Below are 19,492 nucleotides of genomic sequence, written 5' to 3' on the forward strand. Positions count from 1 at the left end.
CACACACATACACACACCAAAATATCATTCTGCAACATCCTTACAATTGCATTCACAGAATTGCACCACAAGTGCATGGTCCCATTTGAATACCTCCCCACTGGCTTGCCAAAGTGAACACTAGTCTGCCGTCCCAGGTACTTGCTATACTAAGAGTAATAGGGGTTCAAGCAAACCAATATGGTTGACCTTGGCATGTTGGCCGCACAGAGTCTCGCCCAGTCTCTCAATCTAACGCTTTTCACCCGTTTTCTACTTTCTCGCTCCCTCTTTCTCCCTCTATTCCTTCTCTTCCCCCACTCCTCTTCCCTCTCAGCCTCTTTCTGTTTGAAACCGTTTCTCCCTGCCACATCTGAGAGGGTCGGATGAGGTTGGGGCGTGTTTGATTTCTAATTATACGTTGCAGGAGACCACAGAAGACACGTCTGAAGACATCCCTTACTTTCATCCGCGCTCAAGGTCCACCCCGAAAACTCTGGGAATGCGAGTCTGTCTGTAGCCATGGCAATGCCAATGAGAGAGCCAGACGAAGGTTGTTTCTCTCCACAGGGCCAAGAGACACATACACAGGAACCCGACAATATACAGTGGATACTTTGTTTTGTTTTTTTGTGGGGGTTCATTTTAGGGGTGTGCAAAAAAAATCGATTCACAATCGTATCGCGATTCAAGTGCTCCTGATTCAGAATCGATTCATAGAATTCCCAAAATCGATTCATATTTATTAAAAAAAAAAAAAAAAAAAAGTAAAAAAAGTTTTTTTTATTTTTAATTTTTTTAAGATTAACGTTCTTTTTGGCTTCGCAAACTGTGTAGTAGGCTAACGGTACGGTTTGAGTGATGGTGAGCGCGATACGGCGAAATGGTTGATAAAAAGCTTCTGAATAGAAAGTTTACCTTTAAAAGTTGTGTTGCGCAAAAGAAGCAAGCTTCACTGTTGTCTGAAAATGTCAACAGGCAGCTGGCTGAAAGCACAGAAGTAGTAGGCTTACCTTTTATTGGTAACCTTACTGTTACGGTTCATTGTTTTTTAAATAAGAGGCCTGACTTCTATGTTCACAGCAAACTTGAAAAAATAAAATATTAAGCCATGGTTTAACTGCACTATAGGCTGAGTCTGAAATGTGCACTTTATAATTTAATTTTGTACCGCCCTGTTTGGCAATGTTAGTTTTCAATAAAATAAAACATTGGATAAAGCAAGCCAATCCACTTTTCCATGATAAGAGCATAAAAATAAAATTTGCGATTAATTAATATGCGATTAATCGCGATTCATTTTGAGTTAACTATGACAAAAATGTGATTAATCGCTATTAAATATTTTAATCGTTTGACAGCACTAACATTTACATACTGTGAATCAATTTTTTTTAATCGAGAATCGTTTTTGAATCGAAAATCGTTTTTGAATCGAATCGTGAGCCTAAAAATCGGTATCGAATCTAATCGTGACATTTTCTGAATCGTGCACCCCTAGTTCATTTCAGTTTATGGTAACTTCAATATCAGATTCCGCAGTTTCTTAAGGCCCTGCCAAGGCACAAAACCGATGTTTGAAATAAAAAAAATTAAGCGGCTTTTTTCGTTCCAGTACAAATCAGCACCTGGTCTGGGTTTTAAGTAGGTCGCATTAAGTTATCCTACTAATCTGCAGTTTAACCGAGAGGCTTAAGTGCATTTGCCATGTGAAGTCAATTTTAATTGAGTAGAAACACAAATGTTTCTTTAAGGTAAGGCAAAGTCTTCGTAATGATGACACAACAGCTGCTATTGTGCATTGTGCTGTGGTGAAAAAGCCCACAAGCAGGTGTATTCAAGCTTTTGGGGTCATTCTCAATGATATTCAAGTGGGTTGAGGTCATTCTCACTGCCACAAATATACAATGCCAATTTGAGAAACAGAAAACTCCTCAAGCAACCCACTGCCTCTAGGCACCATGCAGTCACTCTGGAGCATGCAGATGATAAAACCACAGCTACTGGAGAAAACAAACAACAGGAAAAGGAGCCTTTGAAAAAGCAGGCCTTATTTGAGTCATCTGAACGGAGCGTGGACTTTTGATGTGCCCTTGGCCAAGGGTGTGTGTGTGTGTGTGTGTGTGTGTGTGTGTGTGGGGTTGGGAGTGGTTGCTCGTTCGACCCTCTGAGGACCAGCCTCTGCACTAACACTGACCAAACCATGGAGTGACACCACTGTGCTGGTATGAGAGGGTTTCCCACCAGGAGCTGTTAATTGAAAACAGGAATACAAGGGAAAGGATCCACCCAACACCCCCACTCCCCTCCAAACAAACACACACACACACACACACACACACCCCTGCATCCCTTCTCCTCCACCATAATCACTCTGTCAGGTTACACTGGGGTTTACCCCATTTCATTTAATGCAACATAAGCTCCTGCTGAGAATGGCACTCCAGTGCCCCCCGACCCCAGCATATTATACTCCTGAGTGGCACTGAAAGTCATGGGGTGAGAAGTGATTAAAAAATGTTAAAAACTAAATACTGGAAATATATTATAATGGTATCCCTAAATGTTAGGACAGTTATTCTCGCTCCCATTCGACTTTGTTATGCTTGTTTAACACAAGTGTGCATATGTTAATTGATGAAGTTTTAATAATGCAATGTGCTTATTTACCCATCATATCAAAACAGGTTTTTTTATTTATTTTAAAATCAAAGCGCACCAGGACTGCTCAGACCTACTTTGTAACCATCTGTTTTTATGGAAGGGGGATACAAGTACTATGTCTATTGTAATGTTTGTCTATCCAGGTGATACGGCAATGCCTTAATGAGACTTTGGTGCCCTTAATGTAATGGACTCAAGAAACACATACTTGTGGTCATGACTTATTAGCTTTTACCCTCTCTTCTGTGGCATGAAACCATGACTTTAGTGAGTGAGGGAGTTGCTCCATTAACCCTACATTATCTGGTCTATGGAGTTACACTGTTCGGACAGGATACACCTCTCCAAAAGATATGGGAGGGAAGAGGTCGGCTGAAGAGACAGGGACTTGGCCATACTATAGTTTTGTTAAGACCCGGCTTAGTCTGCCAGCTGCCAATAGCGGAATCACAACTATTCGATTGGATGTGGAGAATGGTTGGGAGTGGGAAGGAGGCGTAGTGAATGGAATGTGCTACTAATTATAGTCATACCCCCTGCCCCCCAAAAACCCTGGACGTGCCAGAGCCAGGGAGACAGAGCTGGAAGCCTAGACCCTGGAGTATCAGCGGAACAAGGAGCACAGAAGACAAGTCAAGGCAAGTGCTGACAGGCGCTGGTCAAGCAGCGAGGAGTCTGGGAAACGCAGAAAGCTGTGGCTAATGAGTACACCGACTGTTAAACAGGAGCTTCCTCAAGCATAACAAAGCTGTCAATATCAGGCCCATGCGAAGGGTCATCCAAACAGCCAGCTAACAATAAGTTCTTGTTCTACGGGCGACATCGATGACACAGCTCAAATGCCAATACATGCTCTATTTTCTCCATTTTAAGCAGTGGAACAGACTGTGAGTACTATAAGAGGATAAAGCAACAAAAAAAACAACGCAGCCAAACAGTGATCAAGTTGTATGGTATGAAAATCCTAAAAATACTCAATTGGTGGAAAGTTGAACCAGCCCACCGGGCCCCCTCCTTTAGATCCTTGTCAGCTGTTGCAAAGGAGCAAGGTACTATGGGCTCCTCTTGTTACTTGTTGAAGCAACTGGCGGAGGGAGAGTCAGCGAGCGAGTGCGTGTGAGAGAGAGAGAGAGAGAGAGAGAGAGAGGAAGAGAGAGAGAGAGAGAGAGAAGCCAGCCCTAGGCTGCAGCTGTTGGTCGGCAGGCTAACTATAGAACCTGGCGCTGAATCCACTGGTTGCACAGCTCTGAGCTCCAGGAAAAAAAGGCTCAGTTGCTCATCCACAGTGGAAATGGCCTCCTGCACAGAGCAGGCGAGATAGTGTGTGTGTGGGGGGGGGGGGGGGGGGGGGGGATATGTACTTCCGCTGGTCTTTACTTAACTGAAAGAAAAACAATTTAACAAGAAAAACTCACTCAACTCTGCAAACCTGTACATTAGTGATACTTTTTAAAAATAAGAAGAACGGCAGCCCTTAGAAGCCCTGTGAGAAAAAGGTGTCAAGTCTAGTCATGTTCAGAGGGAACGGCAAAACAAGAACATTTTAAAGAGCCGAAATGAGAGACGGCAGAAACCACTACTGGCTGCCAGACTGGCTGGGTCTATTGTCCTCTGAGTGCAGAGGTAGGCTAAAGAGACAATTGCACAGAATTAAATAGAACCTGATCGTTAGAAAGAGAGAAATGTATGTCTCCATAAAGGCTGGTCAAGCCTGTTGGCACTGAATACGGCATTACTACTAATTTTCATCTCCGCGAAAAACCACATCTTAAATCTCAGCTGTCCACTCCTTTGCACTTGGCTAATCCACTTTACCCATGCCTCAGGACTGCGGATGTGTGACGTTAATGCGGCCACTCTCCTAGGAAAGGAGAAAATTAAATATCAAAGCACACATACACATACCCACATACAGACAAACCAAGACAGTCACACACACAAATTCACGATTTTCTGAAGCAACGTGCTCTTCTTATTCTGAGGGCTCGCAAAATCAGTAACCATAGAGTTTTCCCATCGGGTTACCAAAATGTAACACCACCCTGTCCAACAGGTTATCAGGTATTATCCACTAAGTGAAATTCAATTATCTCCTTTATTCGTCTATTCTGCTCTTGTGATTTGCTATTTGGAGGAAAAACTTTGAACCCCAAACTAACGAGTTTGGTCGCAAGGAAGTGTATGAGTTTATCGGAAAAGTGCTAGTCAGATGGTGTTTGATGCCAGAGTCCTTATCCACACTAGCATTCCTTGCAAAATAGTGCACCAGAAAAGTTGAGATCAATGTTGTTTTGCGCACGTAATGGACAAACGTGTATTCCGTTACTTCGCATTCACACCACAGCAAACTTCAGTAGGATGCATAATGATATTTATGATGATTGTTGCAGTTGGTCCTGGTTGAATAAATGTTTTTTTTGTATTGCCTTCTCGAATAAATTTACCTTTCTACATGAAAATGGTTTTATTTGGGCTTGTCTAATTCATTTCGGGTAACCAGTATCCGAAGAATGTCTACCCAAAGGGCTACCAGGGATTTAGAAATGTTGCGAGCCCTGATCCTTCTTGTGTTGTTCGAGGCAAAGGCTGAGGCAAACGCATAATTCAGGATTATTTCATTAGGGCTGCATAATATACCAGGGCTGGCGTGGCGCCCAGGATGTTTAACAGCTTGGGAGACTGCGCGACTCCAGACCGTGGAGAACAACAGCTGATTTATGCCATGAAAGAGAAGTAAAGGGCCGCTGATGTTCCGATGCCAGTTGCCTTCAGACTCCACACAGACGTCATCATCCTAGGCCTGACACGGAGTGGTCTGATGATCAATACAGGAGGGACTTCTGAAAGACCAGGAAGGTCTTTATTGATTACTACTAGCATTGATTTCTTAACAAATCCTGGCATAATAAATGAAAATACAAAAATAATATCTTGTGAAGTGGACTATGCAACCTCTAGTGGACTGGGAACCAACCATGCTGCCTTGAAAGCAGCTTAGGGTAAGAGACTTACATGCTGTAGTCCATGCAGCACCTCAGGGTGACTGGCAGCATTCTTAAAAAGAAAATGATCGATCTCCCAAGCCCAGGTTCTGGGTCAATACATTGATTAGCGGAGAGATAAAGGCACAGAAAGAGAGGCATCCTGCATGCTGTGTGGCAAATGACCTTGATGAAGGCCATATGAAAGGGAGGGGCGGAGGGGGAGAGCGTGTGGGGGGTGGCAGGAATGTGCTGGTGTTTAGGCATGCTGCGCTAGGTGCCCTTGCCTTTGCCTCAGCAGCATTTTCAGGGTTGTCGTGACAACAAAGCATTAGAGGCACTCGTGCATTCCTGGATCAGACATTAACATAAAACGGCCTCCTGGAGAAGATGAAGAAAAGAAGAGGAAAAAAAAGAACAGGAATGAGAAAGAGAGAGAGAGTGGGATATGATTTCAAAGGAGTTATTAGTTAATGGATTGGGGTAGGTGACGTTGAGGGAGAGGGCTGTTTGTACTTGTGAAGAATCTCAAGAGGTGGCATGTTGGGAATAAAAGTCTGGACAGCTCCGGAGACAAAAACCTGCAAGTGGAACCAGTGGCAGTGCTTTTGAGGACACAACCCGAATTCCATGGTCCCACTGCCAGTCAGTTTCACCATAATTGAAGGAGACAGCATTAAAATGACTAGCAAATAAGCTGGTCTGCGGTGAAATCGAAATGCGTTACTCCAGCAGTACAGCTCCATCCATATGGCTGACAGAGAGGGCTTGGGGCTGGCCCAGTCTATGCTCAGACAACCACGTTTAGCACAGGGCCTAAGAAAGCGCCCTTCCTGCCATGGAAAACACTTCTTTTGACAGAGAGGAAAAAAGGAGAGCATGAGAGGGGGAAATGGAGAGACAAACACATACGTTGAATGAGTCGCACAGAAAGAGAGAAAACTCCACGCCTCACTGCGAGAGGAGAGCCCTTTTCCTCCATGATAAAGAGACCAATGTCTGCTGCCTGTTAAGTGACCCTGAGGTCTGAAGTGGGCCAGTGACACAGGAACACAGAGGCCCATGGAGCATTGGGGTGGGGGTGGGGGTGGGAAGAGCTGAGAGAGTTGGGAGAGGGGGGGCCAAGATGGAATAACCAGCTACAGGCCATTTGTCATCTGCTGGTCCGCTGCGCCGATTCAAGAGGGCCCTTCAGAGAACAATCCGGCAATTTGTGTGGCACAGAGGACGGGGCCCATTGTTTATGCCCATTCCCAGTGAGCTTGCCTCTGTTGCAGAGGGGAATTATCCATTGTTTCCACTGCTCCTCATGTATGCCACCAGTGGTCACGGACGGAGTACATGTGCTGTCGATACTGTCTTTTCTTTGTGCGATCATGATGAAAAGTCACATTGACACAACAAAAAGACGTTTCTGACCAAACTCTTGATAACTCACAAGAGCACACTGGCCTCTTTCTCTTGTCCAGTGAAAGTACAAATAAAATCAGTGGATTGATATTAGCTTAATGCCCCCTGCACAAAGCACCCTTTGTTTATAATCCTACAGCAGACATGGGAATGAACCCTGGCTCCACTACTCAGGCCCCCACCTCCTCTCTCTTTATCACTCTCTCATTCACTCTCTTCACTTTACAATGAAGCACTTGGCATCATTAAAACAACTGCACCCCATTTCGTTTGTATGTTCTTTTGTCGTTCAATTGCTCTCTAGGTGAAGACAACACCAGGTTTGCCAGCCATTTGCTTGATATTCCGCGTATTTAATGAAATTTCAGCTTTTGAAGAGGCATTTCGAAATTCAACCCCCAGCAAGAGGAAATTCCTCGCAGCCTACTGCCGGCTTGCACCTGCATGTCCCTGGCCTTAAACGCAACTCTCTGCCCCTTCGTTATGGAACAAATTATAATGAGAACCGTAAAAATGATGAACGACCACCGTCAGGCCAATGCCAGTTCAGCAGCGCTCCGCTTCAGATCATGTGACTCCTGGCCTTCGCCAGCACTGCAACGAGAGATCGAGCCACAGGACGAACCATCTGAAACGTATTCCACAGGGACACAGGAACAGCTGACACCAAATGTTCCCTCCGCGTCCATATGACCGCCCTATGTCTCCCCGGACCTGCCAATACGATTAGCCCGGCTGTAACGAAAGTAGTCATAAATTCTGCTGCTCTGTAGAGCATAAAACAAATAAATAGTAATCTGGGTTTGGGATCTGGGCTGTCTAGTGCCATGGCAGAGAGGCAACGATAAAGTATGTGGTAATACCTGCCTGATTAAAACATGGGGGTGTTACATCAGATTGAGTCAGACCACATAAACTAATCAAAGTTCAGACCACGAGACCTCCTCCATCATTTGCATAGAAGGAAACAGGATGTAAACACATTCAGTGGTTACTGTGTTACACATGATGATGATTCATTTGATGATTCAAGGAAAATGCACTTTGCTCAAACTGAAAGTGTTGAAGACAAACCCACTGCAGATTAAACTGGGGGGGGGGGCTTAAGATCTTCTCAGTGAGAATCTCCCGTCACATACCATAAGAACGCTGCCATCCCCTTCACTTGTCAGACAGGGACAAAAAAAGACACAAGGCCGACTCCTCCGGAGACCCCCATTGTCACTTAATGGGTACATCAAGGCCTTATGGGACAATGAGTATTAGACCACGGTTAACTTGTTCCCCGACATGCCACCAACGGGAGACAATCCATCACATGTGACACGTGGCTTGAATTGGGGGGCCCCGGCTCCACCCCAGCCAACCCTCAACCCTAGCCTCTGAACCTCTTAGTCCAAACCTCATTCCTGACACCTTTGCCTCCACCCCCCTCATGCTCCCCAATCATCAACATCGTCTCCCGAAGTGAGGTGAATGCATGGCGTGGCCCTGGAGAACTGAATGAAATGCCAGAGGAACAGAAAAGCTGTGAGGGTCGATACCCCCCCACAACCCCCCCCTTTTTTTTGCTGCTTGGGGAACAATACGCCCACATAGCTGCTGCTCACATTCCAACTGCCATGAATAGGGAGCAGCGGAGAGAGAGAGAGAGTGAGGGGTGAGGGAGGGGGAGGGCCTTACTGGGTTGTCAGCAGGCAAGTGAGTGAGTGGGCGGGCCTAACCTCTCTGGGCCCCGCCCACAGAAAGACACTCCCACTGAGGAGCAGCCAGCTGAGCAGGGAGTGAAGGAAAAAACAGCCTGTGAGACTTCAACTGCTGGCCTCCATTTTACCAAGTTAAAAAATAGTCTGGAGTCTGGTGTGGACTGTGATTAAAAGAGAATACAAACTCCGGTGACCTTACAGTGTGAACAATCCACTGTTCACATTTCACAGGCAGACAGTTCACAGGAGACACACTTTAGAACTGAGTGTTCAAGAAGAAAGAAAACAACTTGTGATAAAACAGACTTCTCTTCGCCCACAGAATCTAGAGATACAGTGCGCATACACAGAGCAGACATTTTGATAAACACTGCTGTGGTTTAGGCACCCATTCCTCTGACAGCCATTTTCAACTCTTGAGGAATGCAAATTGTTTTCTGGATAATTACCCTCATTTTGTCTACCACACAGCTGTAAAGGCTGCCCCAACAGAAAGCAATTCTTACACAAGAAGTTGGGAGCTATCGTCCTACCCATACGCTGAATCTTTTTTAATCCTATGTTGACAGAAATGTTTAAATAACATAAATAATAAAACAATGTGAATCCAAGGGCGAAACTAAGGCAACAAATACACGTCTCAAATGTAAGAATTTTTATTTGTGGCTCGAAAAGTAACCTGATTGGAGCTTGACATGGCATCCAGTCTGGACTGACCAATCAAAAACAAAAGTCTTGAACAAAGCACAACACCAACTACATGAAAAAATAATTTACTTTCTGATCAAGTATGTCGTGCCATTGAGGCATTGGGCCAGAGAGGGAGAGCTTCCTCCCTCTCTCTCCCTCTTCCCCTCCCTCCATGATCTTTTGAAGTCTGTGACTCATGTTTATTGTTTTTAAACTTTACGAAACCCAAAAGAGATCGGGATGTGTCCCTGCAGCCATTATCCTGGCAAACAAAAGGAAATGACCAGTTCCATATCCTGTAGACAGAACCATTGCTTATTGAAAGGGCTCGCAGGGGTGGGTGGGGGTGGTGGTGGATTATGGAAAATACCGCTCCAAAAACAACTGTGCACACGGCCATGGGTAAACTCATGCTGGCTTTATTTAATAGCTGTTAAATGGAGATATACACTGACAAGAATGATGAGGAGAGCCAGAAAAAGCTATAGAGATGAGCCAAAGACAACCAAGAGGCTGGAATTTAGGCAGGGTAAAGCTTACAGGACTGGCCCATTTTTCTCCCTGTCTCCTGTATTGGGATTGCTACTCTAACATAGCCTACATCTTAAGTGTATCTTTAAAATGACCAGAAATGCGTGTGTGTCTGTGTCAGTTTAAAAAAACGAATTCAAAATAAAAATCCCCAAACAGATGTTTGAAATGTAGGTTTTCATTCGCTTGAAAAACACTTAAATCCTTGGGGTGAAGCTATTTTTCCCTGACCACGCAACTTGGACAGCCAGAGAACCGGGGCAAGCTGATTGAATCATCTGTGATACATACAGTCTCAGCCATTGAGTGGAGTGTGTAAATGTTTTTAGCAGGCTGCTCTTTGGCCCTGCCTGTTGATAGGTCTGGAGGCATGTCTGAACACTGAGCAGAGTCTCTCAACAATAGGAGAGAAACCTGCCATCTTCCCCAGACTGAAGGGTCACAGCTGCCTTCCCGTACGGAGACGTCTGCTCAAGGTCAACAACACCATGCCACAGGGCCTCCCAGAGAAGGGGTGGGGGAGTGAGTGAGAGAGAGAGAGAGAGAAAGAAAGAGACATAGAGAGTTGCAACTCCTTTTTTTAAACATTATAAAACATTGTAGCAGAGCACAGCCGAAGCAGTGAATAAGCTTCATCACAGCTGCTGCAACTCTGAGTAAACAAAGAGAGCACTGCAACACACCTCATGTCCAGCAGAAGTCAACACCAGCGCAAACACACATTCCGTACAGTAGGATATGGAACTGATTTCAGGTCTATGACCCAGTGCTTGGGGTGGGAACTAACACAAAAATGTCTTTACAAGCTTGCCAAAGTCAAATTAATTTCATTATGGCCAGCCCTGGGTACGTATAAATAGATCTTGTTATCTTGTCAAAAATAGAAGTGGTCCCTGCTGTTCCACTCAGGACCTCTGTGTCCTCAGTGCTCAGAAAGGGGTCATTGTTTTTAAGGTTCTAGGGCTGGGTGTGGGGGGAGCTGGGACGCTGAAAAGATCAGTGCAGCAGTGACATCAGGACTCCGAGCTTGGAAACCCATCGGCAGTAAAAACTGCCGCATGTGGAGAGACAAAGGGTGCTGGCCAGTTGAAAAGAGGCCTTTTTTTTTTTTTTTTTTTTTTTAACTGTCACTTGGGAAAAAAAGGTCAGGTATCCTCCATCCAGGCTCTGACAAGCACTGTCTCCTACCCAAAGGCCCATAAATAACAGACTGCTTCTGTGTGCTGAATATCGGCACAGGCGAGAGGAGGCCTAGACCAGGGGCACCACTGTGAAAACCAGCCATCAGCTGTTGTGTGGCTGACACGCAGCCTGCAGCATTGTAGCCCCCATTTAGCAGTACTGCACACTCCACAACATGGGCCTTTGTGACATTAACCCCCTCTGCCAAAACACCTCTCTGTGTAGCTACAAGCTTTGGTTATTCCTAACCCCCATGGTAAAGGGGCAAGTGTGTACTTTGTCCATTTAAGCAAAAAAAAAAAAAGCATGGCATGGGTTGCATGATATTATTGTTTGACATAGAAAAACTTTGTTACATTGGCCGATTCATTGGTTGACATGCTCCATTAAGGAACTAGATTGGAAATTAATTGAAAACTGCTGTTGTTTCAAGAGTGATTGGCGTCTGGTGTGACTTATTTAGGATGTAAAAAGTCATAGATGGTGGTGATTTGGATGTAAAAGTAATTAAAAACGTGGAGAAATGTTCTTCCTCTCCTATATAGCCCAGGAACTTGTGCCAATTGCAAGGCAGGCCAAATGAACAAGTGGGCCACAAAATCCCCTGGTTTTAAATTCAGCCCACATGACATTTCCTTCAAGTTTAATTGCTTTCATACAATTTATATCTGCAAGTCACGCAAAAGCCTTGAGCACTGTAGGACTGTAGCACACCCCGCCACAAAGACACTCTTGTCTCGCAAACAGACTCCATCAGCACAGAAGAGAGCTCCAGATGGACCAGACTGCACGCTGCTGTCCAGAGCCAAACAACCAGGTCCTCATGCTCGTCCAAGTCACATATAGGACAGGATGGGACTCAGGCCCTGGCCACAAGAGCTGGTTCCAGAGGCAAGCAAGCTGTCTGCTCTCCAGAGCGAGGGGGCAAGTTCTCTCTTTCCCTCTCTCTCTCTGGGGAGAACAGACTAAGTGAAAACCAGACGGGGGCACAGACACTGGTGTAGCCTCTTCAGAGAGAAGCACATCTGTTATGGCCGTTCCACAGACTGCTCTCCCTCTCTACCGCTACAGTGAGTGTGCAAGGACGCAGAGGAGCCACGGCCGTCTGCCTATTGTTTTACCCCCTAGGTTTTGGAATTTCTACTCTAAGCCACCTACCCCCTTCATTCCATGCTTGGCACATTGTTTCTGTTGAAAGCAGCCACCCAGCTACTGCCTTTGGAAAAGGTCAGAAGATGCTGATGTGGGGTTTGAGGGGGTAGGGTGTGGGCACTGTTGAGGTTTTTCCCAAAACACCCGTGATGGGTGAACAGCAGATATGCATGCTCTGTTGTTTCTATGTAGTACTTGTGATATGTCACAGCTAGGTGGTCCAGCGCATTAAAGTGAATGTGACCTGCCCTGTTGAAAAACGACTGAGGAGCCTCTCATGACTTGCATAAGGAAAACTGAACTCAAGTCAGCCTTGACCACCTGTCACCCTAGCATGGGATCATGGGCGATTCTCAACCAGGAAATAGTAGCTGACATACAAATTACTAAGAGAAGCATTACAAAAGTTACAATAACCAAGACCAACAAAGTGCCACTGGAAATCTTTTGGATCATACCAACCTCTTAAGTCACCTGTTATTTTAAAATATCAATTTTGCAGTAATTCAGGTACTAAAACAAAAAAAACACCTGTGTATAAAAGGTTTCTTAGAGGAAAAAAGAAACTGGTATTCTTTCCCCTAAGGACTTGCATGTAAGAGAGTTTAAGCTGGAGTGATTGGGTCAGTTCCTCCTGCCACACCATTACACTGCCTCTCAAGTTACAAACCTGGTCAGCCACCATATCCACGACAAGAAACACATTTAATTGTTTTGTCAACATAAAAAAAAACACAAGTGAATAATAACATTGTCACTGTAAGAACAGATAGGCCTACATGTGGACACCAGAACTGACTGCCTTGAATCTTTATCACCTCATAATAACAGACAAATAATATATTTTACACTGTATGTGGCTAAGTCAAACCTATAAATCCTTTAAATACTACTAAATAACTAATCATTACATATAAATATATGAATACAAAATATGGAATATAAGGAAATCAGGAGCTGCCAGGAGAACCATTAAAAGCCATTTCATTTTCATGATCATGTTTTTTGGTGGTGGCTAGTAAGGTCTAAACCTCTGAACACTGAAAATGTGACCAAACAAGACTAGAGTGTCCACCTGTTGTGGATTTTTAGTGTTTCTAAAGCTCTTCCCTTGAAGCTCTGCAGCTAATTTATAAACTAAACCAAACTTCAATAGAAGATGCATCCACATATACCAATTAAAAGACAAATTGACTTCTTGGACTACTTGGGATGAATCAAACTTCTAGACATCGCCTCGGAAACAGAGAACAGAGAACTACACAAGAAAACTAAGTCGAGATTGAGTCAGGTCTGTTTCTTCTTTGGAGAACAGTAGAAAATACCTTTCTTGAGCACCTGACGTATGCCTAATTACAGACTGCCCAAACATCAGGTTCAGAGGATGACTGGGCCCCCAGTAAAGCTAGCTGGCCCCTGGGCCTTTTGTGAACTGGAGGGGGTTGGAGAAAGAAGTGCAGCTGCTTAGCAGTGATCGGATTCTGTGCTTTTTCTTCCTCTCCCTCTCTTTATCAACACACCCCCCCCCCCCCCCCCACCCCCCCACACACACACATACCAAACACACACACACACACACACAAACACAGACTCCCTACTTTTTATGTCTGGATGAGAACACCCAGATCACATCAGCAAACGCTCTGTTTACCAACTCTCCTTCACTCTGATTTTTTTTCTCTCCGTTTCATTTTATTCTGGTGTCGAGCCGAGGACACAGGGATCCTAACACTGAAGGTTTGGCTGACTCGAGCCTTGCGTTGGCTCTCGCTTCCTTCACATCAATCACTGCAGCTAACTCAGTCTTGTTCATCATGGCTGCGCAGAAGAACTTATTAAAAGCGAAAGAATACAGACAAACAACTTTGTTAGAAGTGAAGTCTCCGCAGTTTTGATCCACTGTCAAGCAACGATGGTCCATACAAACAATTGCAGACCTATGGTCCATCTCCACCTTACACCATTGACTTTGTCAAATAATATATCCTCAATAGGTCACATTTTCCTTCATGGCCAAATTACTTTTTTTCAACAGCAATTTACAGTGTTTTTCTGTGCAATAATATAATCTTGTTCTGATACTTTTAGATCATAGGTAAGTGGGCATCATAACTACACTTCTTGTCATAAGTAATAGTGAAGTATTTATCAGGTCAGACAGGATTCCCACACCGAAAACCTATATCCGTCAAACATTTTTCAGTGACAGCCATCAGTCATCAAAGCATCAATTAACAGAGCCGCCACATCCGAGGTACGTCCTTGCGAGACACTCTCTTGTGTGGTTGCACATGTGGAGAGATATCTGCATGTCTGTCTACACCACTGGTGCCAGATCTACTGGATGCATATCTGACATGAATCCAGTCTGAGCCAGTCCATATGGGACTGAGGCATTAACTTCATGTGTTTAGGGACTCATTACCACTGACAGCAAGACTTTGTCTTTCTGACCGTTTAATGGCAGGGTGGGGTGGGCCAGGTTTTTCTGCTTTGTTTGGTGGTGGAGGTGCCAGCTGAAGCAGTAACAGGCACAGACTCGTTTTCTCGCAGTCTGCAACGGGGGAAGACACATCTGGACCGACACCACAAAAACAACACGACTAGCAACTTGTGCACTGTGAGCTCACAGGTAATGCTCTACCTCTCTTTTGGGATGTTAATGAGTACCATAACAAATCATTAGCCGCAAACCAGTCTGATAGTGTGCATGTGTGTGTGTGTGTGTGTGTGATGGCTTGCCTTTGAGTAACATGAGCTCAGTGACAAAAAATAGGCTACAACAGATAACACTGGCTCTGTTTCTGATGTGTCGAAACTAAATTCCTCCTCACTGCAGTCTGTCAGTTTGTTCTAATAAGTTTCCATTCTCCTGAGAACTTGCAGAATTCCTTTACAATTCCTTTACAACAGCTTGCAAGACCCAACCAAACATACTCTTTTAATGTTTTGTTTTAAACCACTGTGTTTAACAGACCATGAAGAGGCCTAATAAGTATTAAGTGAATTGTTCAACCCATTTACTGTAAACAAAAAAGAAAAATCATTCTTCCAGCAGACTTCTCCTGAGACAGCCCATCTCCAAGGTGGAGGTTCTCAGGCCACTGCTTAATTACCGTCCCTTCTTCGGAGGACACCCTACTGGGCCAGCCACAGCCTCAGTAACATCTCATCTCTCCACTCGATCAGATAACTTTTGTGTTCCCGGGGATGGAAAGAATAGCTATGCTTAGCCATCTCTTTCTGAAAAGGGAGTCGAGTCAAAACACTCATTTGCATTGAGACGGACTCCTGACAGCTCCAGGACAGAGATACTCAGAGATACGGCCCTTTGCTGAGGACAGGGGTTAACACCTTCTTATCAAAGTGACTGCGAATCTTAATCGTAACCAAGGTGTGTAAAAGGTGTGTGTGGGTGGGTGCACGTGTACGTGTGTGTTTGCATAGACAGTGATACCTAGCCAGTATGGGGACTACTAGTCAGATCCACGCCCAGATACTGTCATTTCCTGTTAGAGCACATTGGCTTAAACTCAACTGAGCAGAGGTCAACTCCAGATCTGTGAGCTCCCTGCGAAGATATCTGGAGGGGATCTTTTTATCTCCCTGAATGGACCCTGATGATAACTGCAAGCCTGAAACCTGAAACCTTCTGTGCTGATGGAGTCTCTTGCGGAATAAGGAGCTCATGAACAAAGCTGAGCTTAATGCAGCCTCACTTCTGAAGGGGGAGGCAAAATGTTTCGGGACTCTTTGTGAAATAGTCCATCCTGCAAATAGTCTTCCTGAACTGAACATTTATGCATATGCATTGCATACTGTACAAGAATTAAACTGAAATTGAAACACTACGATCTAGGTTAATAATGGCTATTCGTTAACTAAATGGTGGAGGTGCACTAGGTGACAAATACAAGTACAGACAGGTAGGCCTCCTGTTCACGTGAATGACTTGTATTGAAAGTTATATGCGAGGGAAGGAAAAAAGGCTGTAGCTGACAGGAGAAAACAAAGACGGTGTAGTAGCCTATGAAGGCTACTCAATCACAACGCACAGCCTATGGGGTGGCAATGTATCATTCTGTAGTCAGAACCTGTTGTTCAGCTCTTACTGAAGTTTTTACTATACATTTGTCTGAAGGCTTAAAAGTTCACAAATTGCTGTATCACTAGGCGGTCATTAAAACGCGAATGACACTATTTTAAATACAATTGAATCCATATTTCCTAATATAAAACTTTTAAAAACAAAATCAGTTGTGGTCTCCTATATATATATATAGAGACTGACATTGTGTGTCACTTACTTGAGAAAATACTTTTGGCCGTTGGACGTAAGAGCCATCTCCCATCCCGGAGGCAGTGGTAGCTCCTCGGCAACATCGAAAGACTGGTGCCGGATGTGTGCATGATGTGCCGGGCTTGTTGTTGAGCTGGATCCCACTCCAAGCTGGAAAGACGCTGGTAAAGATTTTGACCGTGCGTGTGCGTGTTGTTGCTCTGTTAGTCTGGGTGGATGGCTTCCCGAGTCAGTACTGGACTGTCGGGAATGAGACCCCGAGTCAGGTTCCTTGAAAAATGACTCGGGTAAAACTTTTTTCCTCCAAGAACTGGGTCTGGGGTTCATAACGGAGTTAAAAAGCGCTTCCAGGTCCGTATCAGGGTCCTTCGCGACATGGATAACTTGGTGTCCCGGCATCGGTTGCAGAGGATTGTTGCTCATTTTGCTTGATTCAAAGTTGCGAAAATTTGAAAAGATTTAGTAAAAGATGAGCTTATCAGACTACAAGATCACCTTCCTCAACAGTCAAACACTTTCTTGTGTAGTTCACTTGTTCCAAACAAAATGTAGTCAACGTAGCAGCCTACGCTGAGCTAATCACTAAGGCTATCCACCCTACTACTTGCCTAAAAAAGTTACATCAGAATAAATTCCACCAAGCGAACGAGAGAACACTGGATTTGAGAGAACACTGGATGTGTTCTCTTCATGAGAAAGTATCAGAACAAAGATTCCCGCAGACGCCAGTGACTTTCCTAGATAGATACTGCCCTTAAACTGCCGTCCCAAAGTTTGTAAACTCTACTTTTCACGGCGCCCATGTCAGCAGTTGCTCATGAATAATTCATTGGCCCGCACGCCTGAAGGCATTAGCCAACAGTATCGCGACCACAAAACAAACTACTCCCCAAGAAAACTCAGACAACAATACAAGCGAAGGCTCTGTAATAAGTTTTAACCTATGGAAGTTTGATAAAGTTACGAATATACAAGAGACAACAGAGTTCAGAACGTATTTGTATGAATGCTGTATATTATGGGCGGTAGCCTATTAAGGACAGACCAGATTTCTGCTCTCAGAAATCTACATACATTAGGCCTACAGCACAGTTTGAGATATTGCACATCCACTTTAGGCTTCAAAGCATCACGAAGACATAGTATAATTTTATATCCTATAGAAACAAACTTTCACAGCATGGATACAATTAATTAACATATATTTCAGTAGGCCTAGACTAATTATCCCCTGATTGAAAGCTTGACACTTAGAATCTGAAAAAAGCAACAATGGCCAATTAGATATTCAGTGATTAACCCATCATAAAGTGAAATGAAGTAGCCTAGTTATTAATTTGACCATATATAGGCATATGAATCACAGGCCGCGCCCATTGTCATGTTTATAGTAATTTTTGCACAAGAGAGCAGCTGCAAAACATCAAAACGTAATGTAAGCAAAAGTCGGACCTATGTAGGCCTCAACATCACTCAGCAGCGCTAATTATTCGACGAACAGTCATAATTTGCCACCTCATCGTTTCTAACAGCAGGTACCACAAGTGTGTAATTAGTCTAACGTAGACACACTACTGATAACAGGAACTCTCTTCTGCTTTTTGTACAGAGTCTGGACATGTCTACAAAATGTATCATACATCAAATATGCTTTTGTCCAAGGTTTCATTATGATAGCGGTCAGATTAGAGGATGACCATGTGGGTTGAACTCGGTCTCGTTCTCTCAGAAATTAAAGTCCGCTTATTGTCTTTGGTATGTTTTTCATAACATGTTTATACTTTGTATTAAAAACTTTATGTCATCCATCTATCATACATATAATACACAGATCCAGGGCTATTGCCTCACCAGATCACAGAAATCCATTCAAGTCTACAGACCAAATTTTTCTCTGCTATTCATGTGATGGCGGGCCACATCAAACACACAGCTGTCCTTGCTGATGTCAAATGCTAAGGAGTGGCGCGTGCAACTATCATTCCCCACGCCATTACGTATTTAATTATTTGGTCTACAATGCAAATGGAGACTGGACTTACAGATCTGGCATCTGTGGGAGGTCTCTGGCCCTCATTCTCCAGTCAACACCCCCCACACACTCATATAGGACACACACCCACTGACACCCAGCCAACCACCCACCCACACACACACTCACCCACCCACAAACAGAGTCTCCCCACTAGCTGCCTTTTGTCTCTTGTTTATGACACCTCATCAGCTTAAATTCAGAGGCATAATGGTTGATAAAAGGCATTTAAGGACTTGACATGGAAGTGTGATTTCTGCTTCAGGGCAAATAAGTGGAACAGTAATTAGCAACTAACTAACTAACTTTATACTAGTTTTAACTTAGTACCTATTCAATCAATTCACTGATTTCCATTTTAACACCTTGACATTTAGATTTTAGTCATACTGATTATTTTCTTTCCACCTCAGTTTGCTTTATATCAAAGCATGTCGTTAAATCCCAATGTTACAAATAGACGCCTGTCGTGTCTTTCCCAGTGCCTGTTTTTATGTCCTCAGAGTAAGTGCATCTGTCCACTGGAACAGTTGACTCAAGCATAAGTGGTGCTGATGCCTGTCATGATCTTCAGCACCCCCATTCACCCAAACCACCATAAGACACCCACCTGTTTCTTAAGCCTCCTTGTAACCCAAAGGGCAGCTTCCCTCAGATCCTCTCCTGCCTGATCCCGTGTGTCTCCTGGAACCTGAGCAGGTCTCTGAGAAGTGGAAACACAAAACCAGACATGTATATGAAGACACAGAGACCGACAGCAAAAGCAGCCTGTGTAGGTTTCTTACTGGTAGACAAAACGTTTTGTTAAAGGTTGGTAGCACTGTATGTAATTGCTCAGTGGCCCTGTGGTGATAGGGCATTGTAC

General features: G+C 44.2%; 1 protein-coding gene across 1 annotated transcript in view; it reads right to left on the reverse strand.

Moving 5' to 3' along the window:
- wwtr1 (WW domain containing transcription regulator 1) overlaps nt 1–17,353 on the reverse strand; it is a 41,481-nt gene extending 24,128 nt beyond the window's left edge. The window contains exon 1 of the mRNA XM_080831794.1: nt 16,603–17,353. Coding sequence (XP_080687920.1) covers nt 16,603–17,018 — 416 coding nt within the window. The 5' untranslated portion in view covers nt 17,019–17,353. The remainder of the gene's footprint in view (nt 1–16,602) is intronic.
- Nucleotides 17,354–19,492: the final 2,139 nt, after the last annotated feature.

This window comes from Sprattus sprattus, assembly GCF_963457725.1.
Source record: "Sprattus sprattus genome assembly, chromosome: 2".
NCBI lineage: Eukaryota > Metazoa > Chordata > Actinopteri > Clupeiformes > Clupeidae > Sprattus > Sprattus sprattus.